The sequence below is a fragment of the Adelges cooleyi genome, unplaced genomic scaffold (genome assembly GCF_023614345.1).
Source record: "Adelges cooleyi isolate 19-005CV unplaced genomic scaffold, UGA_ACOO_1.1 ACOO_flye_CR_arks_rails_tigmint_CR_PRNA_9, whole genome shotgun sequence".
Taxonomy (NCBI): domain Eukaryota; kingdom Metazoa; phylum Arthropoda; class Insecta; order Hemiptera; family Adelgidae; genus Adelges; species Adelges cooleyi.
Window position 1 is genome coordinate 5,081,747 of NW_026096579.1, and position 14,150 is coordinate 5,095,896.

Genomic DNA, 14,150 nt, shown 5'->3' on the forward strand with positions numbered 1-14,150 from the left:
ATTTCATTAAAACTTAACAAGTAATTGTAAAATGTAGTAAAAATATTATATATTATTTTTCAACTTTTATAACCTATAAAGGCTCTATTATTGAACAATAGACCTTTGGCATTCCCATCATCCTGTGTTCCCATGAAGTCAAATTTCCATTCTGAAAAAAGTTTTGAATTTCTCGTTACCTCTTCTGGGGTTTGTAATATTAACTACTTTTTCTTATTACTATTTTTTTTCGTTTTAAAATAATTTAAAAAAAAAAATGTTTAAACTAGTTCAAAATATTTGAAAATAATAACAGATTTTTTTTTCATTTAAACATAGTTACGCAGAATGCGTTTTACTAAGTCCATAGTTGTTTAAGAGCAAAAACACCTAATATAAAATCGAAAGATAATAACATTATGGAGACATTGTCGAATTTGATTTTGAAAATAACAACGTGAATAAAAGTTATAGCTATTTTAAAAAAGTAAATAAATGTGATTTTAATTATGTTAAATATTAAGTTTATCAAAAAAAGTATTTAACACTGTCGTCATCTTTAGTTTTTGTCATAGGTGTTTTTGCTCTTTCATCATCAAAACGCATTCTGCGTAGGCATGTTTTAACTTTGAAAAATTCAAACAGTCGTCCTAAACTCCAAAAACTATTTTCAAAGATCCGTTATTATTGACCACTTGTTATTCGAATGTCTTGATATTTACTAGAGGTACATTCTGTGTCCGATTCCTTTATGGCGTTCGCCATCGACTCGTCGTTATACCTATGTATATTTTGACTGTTGTTGTTGTTGTTGGACAATAATTATTCTACTGTTTAAGATGGAATTTAATTACTGTACGCGTCGATATCAAAGAAGAAGACCGGTAGCGATCGCACCCGCGAGGAAACGAAGGCGGCGGCGACTTCGGATAATAACAATAATAATAATAATATTATACTATACCTATTCGGTCGCCAAAGGAGAGCGAGATAGGAGGAAGGGGGGGGGGGCGTCGTTGGTGTCGGACCAAAGGCGACCGGCGATTGGTCGAGACGCGGCGCACCGGTTGAGACGGCGATTGGCCACAGGTGTCCGCCCAACGTCTTGGAAACGGCCCGACCGGTAATGCCCACGTGCTCTCGCCGCGGCCTTGCACTTCTTCAGTAGTCAATAGCCGGCCGACCGACGTCTTGCCCGTCAGTATAGCACGAACACGAACCAGTCCAATACAGTGACCGACCGATCGACCGGTGTGTGTGTGTGTGTGTGTATGTGTGAGTGTGTTATATGTGTGCGCGTTGAGGTCCGACCAAGGCCAATGTCAACCGACTCTGTACGTTTCTCGCCGAGACCAACATGAACGTTGTGCAGCGACACTAGAAAAAAAAAAAAAAAATTCTAATAGTATAGTTTTTTTATTCGTTTTTCGGCGATAGAAATATATAATTTACATTTTTTTTTATTTTTTATTTGTTCGTTTCGATCGCGGAAAACGCGCTTAATTTATCTATTCCGTAATCTTATCTAATCGGTTCGGTTCGGTTTTTGGTTTTGCTCGTCGCGTACGACACAACGATGGAAACGTGCGTACTCATACCGAAAGAGCTGTCGCTGCAAGCCGTGCCGGTGACCGGCATTCAACAGAGACCCAAGAGACCCGCCGAACCAGAAATCACGGTCATGACCAACGTGAACATACCCAGGGGCACGATGATCTATCCTTTCCAGGGAACGGTTCGCATCGACAAACTGGACGTGTTCCCGTTCCTGGACGAGACCGACGTGAGTTTTTATCAAGTATTTGTACATAGTTTACGGAAAAATCCCACCTTAAGTTTTATGTTTAACCGCGAAAATTGGATTTTTAAAAAAAAATAATAATATCTTAATCTCATTTCCCACATCGAGTTAGGTACACTAATAATTATCACGCGTGCTATTCGCGGTTGGCTTATAGGTCTGGCGCCCATCAAAGTGTTAATGTTTGTACATATTGTAATCCGTTCCCTCGTTTGAGTACTCAACGGTCCGAAAACAGTAACGTACACGGTGTTTTTTCACGGCCGGTTAACCCAACTAGCGGAAATCGGATTACAAATGAATTGCTTCATTGCATACCCTGTACAGTGTTTGGAATAATAACAATAACGTTATAATATATATATTTTGTTACTCAAACGTCTTGCATCGTATGTACTAGTTGCAATATATCGCGTAAAGGTGCGTACTGGACAACCGAGGAAACTTCCTCGGCTTGTAATTATATAACATTATTATTACTTTTATCGTCGGAACGTTTGTTTGGTTTTCACTGCGAAGACAAGGTAAAGAAACGATCGGCGTGTCGTTAAATCATTATTATTGTCCATTCGTGATTGATTAACGGGGAAAATGTAAACGCGTGTCGTCTTAAAGCGCTCTCGTTTTGAAAAGCGGAAAACATGTAGCTATACCTATAATTATTATATTCTATTATTCGGAGGAGACTTTAATGGTGGCGCACAAACGTTGCTATAACGAGCTGACATGACGTGGTGTCGTACAGTCAGAAACAACAGGAATATTATATTACTCATAATATTATTCATGCGATTCTTGTGTTAATATGGTAAACAATAATATAATATATTATTATGCCATGAAATCCATCAAAATCAATTTACCGTCTTCGACCATTCGATGCTAATATGCAATTTGTATACATTTCCACGACTGTGGACAGCCACTAGTGGATAATTTAGACTTTACTTTAATTTGAAAATAAAAAAAACCATTAATATAATAAATCTAATTAATCGTTAAAAAAAAAACCATAAAACTGTATAATTCAACCATAATCGCAATAATAACTGTTGAAGTCGACAATTTTATTTGAAAAAAATATATATTCATGTTCTCCTCGGTAGTTTAAAACTTACATTGTAATCGTTCATTTTTAAAACAGCTATACAACACTTGACGCTTTTTATTATTTTTGTTAATGTATGTTTATTTTGAATTATGTTTAAATATGCAAATTAATTATGCAAACTACAATACTTTGTAGCTTACCTATACAAGTTAGGTTAAAACTGCGATACCTATACTACTATTACAATTTGCCAATTCGATGATTTTCAAAAATACAATGTTTTTAAATGAAAATTATCAACCCCGCGGACACTTAATTTTAAATAATATAAAAACTAGATAGTAATTATTTAAATACATCCGAATTCATATCTTGATTTAACAAGACATTTGCATTAAACCCAGACAGTAACTAAAATATAAAATCAAGACATTAATTGTTCGACCTTATAAACAGTTAAAAATATTTTCATAACATTTTTACTAAAATAAGACAAAACAATTTATGAAAAGAACCGTCTTGATTTCGAGCTAATTTTTTTTATATATGCGCGTTTATGCTTATGGTTTGAACACATTGTTTTCGAGCGTTTTAGACAATTGCGTTATTATGAGAAACAAGATACGTACAAGAAAATGGGAAAACTTAAAAACTCTAGTAAGCGCCGTGTTTGTGTAATTAAAGGTTGCAGATTTATAGTTTCAAACGTGGCGAAATCTTATAGCGGTTGCTTCTCATAGTTCTCACGCGTGATTAACGTTTTCACTTGCCGTTGCGGTGAAAATATGGCTTTAAATTTTACTTATATGCGTAAGCACAACGCGCCCAATGCTCGGACTTAGCCGACCAATTGTATTGTTTTTTTTTTCCATAGAAAAAACCGAGTAATTATTCGGTTTACACGTGTGTTTCGCTTGGTTTCTTATAGCAGGTATAGGTATACATAACCATTATATTATTATTTTAGGGGAATAGCGAGCGCATTACTGAAAGTGTTTTTAATTGTCTTATCTGTTTTTCACACAGTACACACGTGATGTAGTATATTATTATTATATTTTCATCGTCGAGGCTTACATTTTTTAAGACACACTGTGAATTATTATACGTGCAGCTTTCGACTCGTATGTGTATATTGCTTGTGTTTGTGTGTGGCCGTCGTTGTTATTATACTTCCCGTATTACGTTCCCACGGGGCGGAGTATTATATTATTATTCTTTATTTTTCTTGTATGTATATATAATATATTTTTTTGTCTTCTCCGTTGTAATAATTGCGTATAATATGAATCGTAAAATAATAATAATTACAATTATACACTAGAGACCGTGTTGTGTCGTTAATTTGCTCGGGTCGCGTCGACGTTATTATTATATGTTAGTTTTTTTTGTTTGTTATAATGTAATATATTTTTAACCAGGAGTCGTTCGGCGGATCGTTAACCTCGTTACGACCATTCTTTAACTATATTATACCTATATGTATATAATAGGTACTCCGAAATGGTACGAGGACTTAATAATATTTGTGAAAAAAATATATATTTAATGTATTTCCACTTTAAACGGCACCCATCAGTACTATTATTGAAGTAGGTACACCTAGTTATGTGCGATCCGTTACTATCATTTTAACAACATCTATTATATATATATATATATACACTAACGACAGCTATTCCGGCGTTCAACATCTATACAATATATTTTTTTCTTACATAAAGTAAACTGATTAAAAAAAAATATATATATATAGGTATATAATTTACATCTTGTTTGCAAATCGGCAATATACATATGCATGTATTATCCGTTAAGTTGACCAGTCGCAATCGTGTGGAACTAAGTTTACACACACACACACGCGCGGGTGTGTAATAAAAATATGCACAATATAGCTGGTAAATAGTGTAGGTATATTTTTTCCTAGTTACGATTCTGCCTCGAGGTAGCTGGTCTCGGGTACAGGACAGTGCGTGTTGGGTATTATCACACATATTGTTGGTATATATTATTTTATTTAAAAGGAGTTCCGGTAGCCATCGAAATTTCATACAGAAAATAGTCCAATTATCTCGGTACGGCACATTATTGTATACGGGTCCATAATATTTTACTCCACCGCGCCGCCGACACCGTCTTCTTCTTCTTCTTCGTCTTTATATTATTATTATTATTTTTTTTTTTTTTGTTGTTGTGATGCTCCTCGTGTTCTAAATTCAAACTGTACAGCGTGCTGTACGTCCTCGTCGCTCGCGCGAGCCCGGACCATGATGGAAGAATTGTCGAAGTCAGAAAGAAGAAGAAAAAAAAACCATGGTCTCGTGTATGTGAGACGCGCGATTTTCCACGGTCGATTCGTGTACACTGTTGGCACGTACCGTCACGCCGCGTTTGTGATCTCCCAACAATATTATATATTATACTTACTCTGTTGATAAGGACGCGACTGACCAGAGAACGGATAAAAACACAGCGAAGCACAGAATGAAAAAAAAAATACTTTACCGTTTTCTTAATGGCTCTATAATATTGTTCGATATAAAAAATAAAAAAAACGACCGGAGATCGATAGGTATATAAAAAAAAAATATATATATATACAGTGGTATTTTCCGGAGAGTTTTCTTCTTGGTGGTTGTTGTCGTTTCTGTATAAGTAATTCAAAACGAATACAATAATGTTACAGTGTTATGCTCGAACCGTTTGCCCGCAATTGCGGTTAACAGCCCGGCTTTAACTACTATATAGACTTTAAATGCATACATAATATTATTATTTGGTTAAAGCGTTAAACAGTTTAGAATCTCCGACTTGCAACGATGTCCGTACACAATGTAACGGCTTTGTAAGTGCAAATGTTGTCGTTTTGCTATACATCTATAGAACGGCGAAAACGTTAGTGTCGTATCAGTATCGGTTGTTAATATAATAATATGTATAGAGTTTAATATGAGTTAATATACTTACTTCGTATACAGCCACCGTCTTAATTACATCACGTTTTAACGGCTCTAACGTGATATAATGGACTAAATTCTAGTTACAACCGAATACATTATAATATTATATACTTTGGCCAAGGAACGCGGTAAACGTACTATACCAGTTTAACTGAACCCACACGTGTCGGGTGTACGACAATATTACTGTAGCGTTAAATATTTTTTTTAATTTAAACGCGATCGAAGGCATAGGCAAACGATTGTCATGATAATAATAATAAAATTATAATAACCTAACCTATTAGTTGCAGAACAAGTAGGTAATGAGATTTCGCGTTTGGCTTTTAACTAAGAAAACCAGACGATCTACGGAAATACACAATAATATATGATTCATTCTAATTAAAAAACAAAAAAAAAAAAAGAATTAAAACATAAAACCTGTTACGGCCACACTTGTTAATTGGATTAAACGTATATTGGAGATCTCATATTAAGTACCCATGTATGTATTGGACGGCGTTATAATATTATATTCGATACCAGCTGTATAATATTATGTTTATATAAAACATTATGTAACGATACTATAGTATTGAGTGCACGGGAAAGATTTATAATTTTTCCACTGAAAACAAACTCGAATTTACAATAATTATCAATTCATCAAACCGGTTGTTAAAAATTAATTTTTTTTAATTTCTCGATAACGTCAAAATATTATTATGCAGGTGCATAAAATATACACTTGCGTGTCGAACGCCATCAATAAAATGCATGCGATATTTTATGAGCCCGTGAAATAGATAATATGAGCTCTGAAGAGTAATAAAACACTTATCGAGTCTTCGACGCTAAATAATCTTATTCCTAATAACAACAGAGTCGAAGTTTGAACGATATGCTATATACAAACATAATTACACTTTGTGTTTATCTGACATAATAATATTGGCTACTTCAAAGTCTATACTACGTAATATTATTGTGTTAGCCTTAAAAGATAACGGATAAACTGCGAAAATTGTACCTACATACTAATACAAAAGTATATCAGATACCTCTACATGTGTATGTATTAATATAATACAATACATATAGGTATATCGATTGCCGGTGATTGATGACCGTCTCGTGTTTACAGTGGGGCCAAAAAAAAACATGAAAGATTCTGAACGCGCCCAAAGTCTTTATAGATTTTATACGGCGGGAAAAATAACGCACAAAAAAACTAACGGCGGCGGCGGCGTATAGTACATAGGTACTATTATATTATTGTTTCGGTGGCTATTTTTTAAACATTTTTTTTTTTATCTTACAACGTTTAATTAAAATGGATCGAATCGTTTGCTTTGTATGTACGCGCATTTGCCGCCGGTGTGATTTTCAAACGCTGCACAAGAACGAACCGAAGACAACGACCACAAAAAAACCAAAACAAAAAAACAAAAAAGGCGAAAAGCGGCTCAAGTGGAATGCGTTTTTTTGGCCGCTTCCAAAAACACCGCGAACAAACTCGGTGCACATGTTTTTGTCACACGGACATTCTCGCGAGGTAAAGGCGGAATGCGAAAAACGCCGACCTCTTGTTGTATAATATGTGTGTATGCAGAGGCGAGGGACATTTTTTATCTCGCAGTTGCCTATTTTTTATCTTCTTTATCGGCCGCTGCTCTTTTTTTTCGGCTACGGCCCGCGCTGGTGTTAATGGGTTCTTCGACCGACAAATTCCTTTTGTGCATATTATTGTCTTACGCGGGCACCTTCATCTGGCCGTTGATCCTCTCCGAACACCGTGGCCGTCGATAGAGCCTTTCGCGGGCATCTTCTTTTTGCGCCGGTAATAGGATGGGCCAAGCTCTGCGCCGTTTCAAAGCGCACTCGATGACCCCCCCACACAAAAACAGCTGGTTCTTGATGGAACTTTTGAATTACTTGAGTACTTTTTCAAATGCCGACCTTTTTCAACTCCATAACTGGGCCATATTCTGTTTTATTTCAACTACACACGATAGAACTGAATGATCTATTCACTGGTTCACCTCTAGTCTAGGATTAGCTAGCACAAAGTAACCGTGTTTGCCGGTATTCTCACTGCAATTCCTATTTTAACGCCAACGAGCATTGCTTGTCAGGATTTTGTAGGAATCTCGAATTTTACAAGTCAACTGTTAAAACACACAAAATTCCGTCGGCCTATACTTAAAATATTCCTACTGCGTTGCGAGACACTCTGTGTACATAACATAATATATAACGTCATGATACCGTGTCGGCTGTTTTTCACGAGACGTCTCCATTCTCCAATAGCATTTATTTATCATATATATATATATATTATATAGAGAGAGAGAATGTAACAAGACTGTCGCCGTGGTCTTCTGCTATGTGCCTGCGCGCGTGTAGGGCGGCCGTCACGATGGTCACCTCTCGTGTGAGTGTGTCTTGGCGGAAAACTCTGCGCGCCCTGACCGTGGCCGTCCCCAGTGAATCAGAGCCGTTGCTCGCTGATAAATCATCCGAGACGACGACAACGTGCGTACTCAGGCATATATGTACACAAGGGTGAAGTATATATACTATGGGGGGCCAGCGATGCATGGCAACTCTGCAGTGTGTATCATGTGATAATATTATACAAAGAGGAGACATCTTATGCGTCCGAGAGGTAGCGGCGAAGGCGGTCAAGTATGTCGGGCGACGCGTGCGATTACATGCAGAACAGACCGCTACAGCACAAAGCACACATACACACACACACACACACACACACACACACACACACACACAGGACAAATCATAATAATAATAAATAGCCGCCTTTCGTCAGTGTGCCGGGACCACACCGCGGCCGGGAGAAAAGCATTCCTTCGCGTGGAAGTGTCATACGCGTCAACGTGCTTAAGTATACCTCCTATATCTTGCGAGACTCTGTACATGCACGAGCCACCCCCGCCGCCTCACGTGCAAAACTATCTCACAACAGTCGCCTCTGTGTTGTCATTACTATACCGTTATTCCCGTAATAATATATATATATATATATATTATACAGTATACCCGACCGCTGTGTAATTTCTTTAAGACACGCACTACGATACGATATAGAACGGATACCAATATAGTAGGTATAATATAATATGAGAATAACTGGCGAAAAACAAAAACCTAATGTTGTAGGTATGTGACGAATGAAAAAAAAATGTACCGATTCCATTACAATGGTGCGTTGACTTAAAAGTACATTTGATATAGTATACGGTATACTGGTTCGTTTAAGAATGTTCCACAACTCTTGCGCTGGCTACAAGACTTTCTTGAGAGCTTATATAACTGCAAGACAGAACACTGTACAGACAAGGTCTGGAGTATAGTTCCCGTGTGTCCCTTATGCCGGTTGAAGATACTTGCAATCTGATGTTGCATTTGTGGTTTTTGCATTTGGCGGAGGTGGAAAACAAAATGTATTAATGCCAAATCTGAAGTTGAATCAGAGCATACAATAGACAATGCAAAACATGGTGAATGGACCAAAATCAAACCGCACTCGCCGCGTTGCTTGTACACACGCACAAGTCAAACGTTGCGGTTTTAAGTGTATTCCTCGACCAGTATAATAATAATAGTAATAATATGTGATTGCAAGATACGGCCGGCGAACAAAAACAAATAGAGCGGTTTATATTGAGTCGATTCATGGATACGATTTGAATGGCCGCCAAGGAGTGTTTCTTCTTGCCGAAGTGCGGCCACGCGCGCACTGAGTGCAAGATGAACGTTATGTAAATTATCGTAAGAAAAAAACAAAACAAATAAAGGAAAAGGTAAAAAAAAAAACTGCTACCGAACAAAAGCCACCGCAAAACATAAAATATATATAAATAAAATACCATGGTAAATGTTAAAAAAGTATGGAAAGCAGCCGCCAACTACTGTCAATACAGTATTCTCCTCCCATTATAATCGATTCGTATCCGTATATATATATTTTTTTTTTTATGGAAAAAACAAACCGAACGGCCGTTATTTTTGGTCGATTAGACCTCATTAAACTATACCCAGATCATTTATTTTGTTCTGATAGGTATAATTAAAACGCTTGTCTACCGTTGCCGATGCTCCGTAAAAATAGACGGTCATTCGAGAATAGATTTTTTTATTTCCGTTTCAATTAAATACAATGTACTTATTCGTGTTCGGACGACGGTGCACATAAATGGTAGCCGGCGAAACGAAAGCCCGGGTAACCGAGTTCACTAATAGAAAAGACTAGATGTAATAATATTATTGTACATAAACGATTAATGTAACACTAAATTATTATAATTATTAATAGCCTAACGGGGTAGTATATATGGCAATTGAATATTGTTTTAACAATGGTCCGCAATGGTTGATTTGTTCAGACCGGGCAAATAGAAGTCCTTTCTAAAAATTGCACTCTATTATTGGATTTTTCTAAAGCGCTAAGTAGTAACTCCGCTAGTATTGGAATGCGATCGCCTGTGAAAAAAAAATGTGTTCAAAGAAGCGCTCTGGCGTCAACGGTCGCAAAGATCAAGCGGCCAATTTAATCTCATTTGTGTAGTGTATTCATATTGTATGTGTACACGCAGATAAGACGGGTAATAACTCGGTGTAGGTACCTACCGTCGACTGGAGATTTGCTCATTATCGGGATCGATCAATGCCACGGTGCAGAACGAGAACACCGAGTGTATCCATCTTATATATATATATATATATACCTAAGTATAATATTATAAGATGTGTTCGGTCAAAAAGCCACCCCGCTACCGCTTCGGCCGCACAGTCCACGGCGGTCATCGATCATCGTCCGGGCAGTTCTCTTATTATAATCTATGCAAATAGGTACATAATATTATTAAAACGACTCGGCTATATAGTGTATAATATAATATTATGTACTCGTTAATTGGTATACGGCGGTGGTCGTGTACTTAATTATTTAAAATAAACGCCGGTCCACTACTTGTTATTGTGCACCTATAATGATAGTAATAATAAAATGATCACGTGTACGGTGTGATGCGTATCGATAAATATATTATATTATTGCAGTGCGAGCAGCTCGTTTTGAGAAGCCGTTTATACGACGGCAGTTGCCCTGTCGCGATTTGTAAACGAGAATTTTATACTACTCTAGATAGGTTCAGAAGTACAATTAATGTTTTGCTGTCACTTACGGTGTTCAAAGTTAAAGGTAACGCCTGATTTTTGAAAAAAATACGGATAACCTATGTGAAATAATGTTTATTTTTATCAAACAATAATAATTTAGTTTTTGTATTTTCAATCAGTAGATAGATATAAATAGACTTTTTAAGTCATTAGAGTTTAAAATTTAGGACGGGTGGAGTGCAGTATTATTTTATTCTGCGCGCATTACTCTGCCGCACTCCACCACCTCCCGTCCTAAATTTTTTAACTCGAGTAGCTTAAAAAGTAATCCAAAACTGGTTATCGACCAGTCATAATTTTCAGCAAATTATTCTTAATTGCAAAAAACGAATTAAATGTATACAATGTTACTATTTATCCTTCATAAGTAACCCCCCCCCCTTGCTAAATCTAGCTTTTGATTGAAAAAAATATTGTTTCACATAGGTTATTTTTTTCAACATTTTAGTACACCGTCAAAATATTAGGTGTTTCCTCTAACTTTGAACATACTGGATAATACCGTCGAATCACGAGTCGTCATTACACCGTTTCGGGGTTGGTCGCGTGAGAGGTCGATCGAGTAGTGTGTCGTTGAAACGGGAAAGGGTAAAAAAAAGTAAAACTCCAGTCTCCACTAGGTATAGGTATATACATATAATATCGTCTCGTCAACATATTGTAGAAATCGTAATCGACGGACCGATTGAAAGAAGAAAAAAAAACTGGAGTACGGCACATGCGCGCTATTATAGCTGCTGTTGTCCCGATGACCTTATTGTGCTGTAGAAGATGCGCAAACGGCCGCCGGCAATCAGTGGTATGGCTATAGACAGATAAATAAATAAAATCAAGAGTATATATATTTTTTTGTTCTACACCTGATTGCCGAGGCCCATAAAACACTGTGTTACACTACTTGTATGTACTACACATATAGCGCGTCCGTATATATGTTATCGGCTTTCTCTCTTCGGTTATTATACTACTAGTATAATGTATAGAGGTATATATGGAAACTGGACTGCGGCTATATGTTATGGATCGACGACAACCGCTCTGAAACGACATCGGGGCGGAAGGAAGAACGGATGAAGACGCAAAGAATGTCGGAAGCGAAATCGCCGACGGCTCGTGCCCAAAAACGATATTGTCGTTTCTAAGTTCCAACCAGAACCATAAGGTTTCAAAGTCCTAAGGTCGCGCGACTGTGCGAATCTTCTCTTTGAAGTATTGTACAAACTATAAACCTCACTCGGGGGCTGTGCCTGATTGGTTAGGTAGGTTAAGATAAGGATTTGAACTTGCCCAGAGTCCCTCTAGCGGCACCAAGTCCAGCCCCTCTCCCAGATTTGTATTATTCGTATAGTACCATTACTATTAGTTAGCCATTGATTCACAGGCGAGTGCTATGTTATTGTTATCGCGGTCGAATAATAATATATTGCAACAGTGTTTCGATATGAAGATGAAGCAATGAGTTTATATTGTCCTGTGTTGATTTACGGCTTGACAGTTGAAAAAAAAAAATAATAGGATTAAATCGACGGATACCTTCCGTTGTGTCTACATACAATTCCAATAATATCCATTATGAAACCAGCGTATTGATTAACTAGGCATATTATATTATACAACAATTATCGAGTTTTCCATACGACCAAACCTATATGCGGGAGTCAGTCAAGTCGTGCAATAAATTATTGCCTTTATTTACACCGTTCATTGCAAATTATTATAAGACGGACACGTTCACTGCGACCACAACAACTGTTATTTCCTTCGTTGCGGAGACGTCATCCGCATTTACTTGTCGCCGACAAGTGACGGCGCATTCATAACAATTTATATTAAATTTCAATGCAATTCCCAACTGCCTGCATAATGTTACTCAACCTTGGAATTTTCGTTTGAACGTTATGTACCTACATTAAACACGCTTGCGCTACAGATTGATTACATGCAGCCATTAGTGTTGGTGCGTTACACCCGAAGTTGACCATTTTTGGCTTGTTATAATAATTAGAATAGACTCCTGGCCGCTGAAAATGAAACGACGTGGGCAACGACGGGTCGTCCTTAAACGGCATCGCCGGACTCGTTGCTGTGAAAAATTGTTGTCCGTTTAACAGTAATAATTGTTATGGCACTATAAACGTTATGCGGGGATACGCCGTCGTGGACCGGTAGAATTATACACCCGGAGAATTTAAAAGGCCAGGGGGGTGGAGACATAGAAAAGCGAAATTATACCTACAACACCGACTGACGTCGCCTTCGTGTGTGGATAATCCACTTTGCAGTCGTCGGGTGCCTTATGCACATCAAGAATACATTAAAGAAAGAGGAGGAGACGGAAAAGAAAAAATACATATACGTACTGTGTGTAATAATATTAATAATTGTATGTACTCGCGTTATCGTTATTATTATTATTATTATTCGAGTAAAGTGGTCCGGTCAGGTCATTCATGACATGAAGAGGTCCGTCTGCGTGCGCCCGGGGCGTCCCCGGAGCGCACTGGTAGCACTCCTACTTCTTGTCCATAAGTCAACCGCCGCCGGCCCGGTCGTGTTATTAAGTGTTATTATTATTCCCCTCTGACTCCTCCGGAGCTGTGTGCGTGGACAGGAAAAGGAAAAAAATAAGAACGCCAAAGAGCGTATTATTATTATTACATCTTATGTGCGTACCGTATGTATAGGAATTATCCACACCACCTGCCGCCCGTGGAAAGACACGACACGACATGAGGCGTCTTTGTTTTTTTTTTTTTAATATACACAATATTATGCTGCTTGCCGCGTTTGCCAATTATATTGCCACGATCGATCGGAACTCATCATCTTGCGAAAACCATGGCGACGAATCGGTAGCGCCTGGATTTGACACGGCTCTATAGACTTGCTCTGGACCTGTACCGTATATATATATTACACATAGATAGCTGATATGGATAATAATAGTAATTATTACAGTGGCTACGTTGAGCTGGATCAGTAGTCGTGGGCAACGACGGGACAAGACGAAATCGGGAAAGCGGTCTACACTAATTATCGAGTCGTACCGAAGAGAGGACGGAGAAGTAAAAATAAAAATAAATACATATAAAAAAAAAAATTAAAACAGCAGCATCAACAGCAGCAACTGTGGATTAATACACGTCCCAAACCGGTAGTGGATACGCCACTC

The 14,150-nt window shown here is 37.6% G+C and overlaps 1 protein-coding gene across 2 annotated transcripts in view; it reads left to right on the plus strand.

Moving 5' to 3' along the window:
- The first annotated feature begins 1,159 nt into the window (after positions 1-1,159).
- The window catches only part of LOC126846929 (zinc finger protein 235-like), a 65,403-nt gene continuing 52,412 nt past the window's right edge, over positions 1,160-14,150 (plus strand). For both annotated transcript variants that reach the window (XM_050586827.1, XM_050586828.1), the window contains exon 1: positions 1,160-1,762. In XM_050586827.1, the coding sequence (XP_050442784.1) occupies positions 1,556-1,762 (207 nt within the window). In that variant the 5' untranslated portion in view covers positions 1,160-1,555. The remainder of the gene's footprint in view (positions 1,763-14,150) is intronic.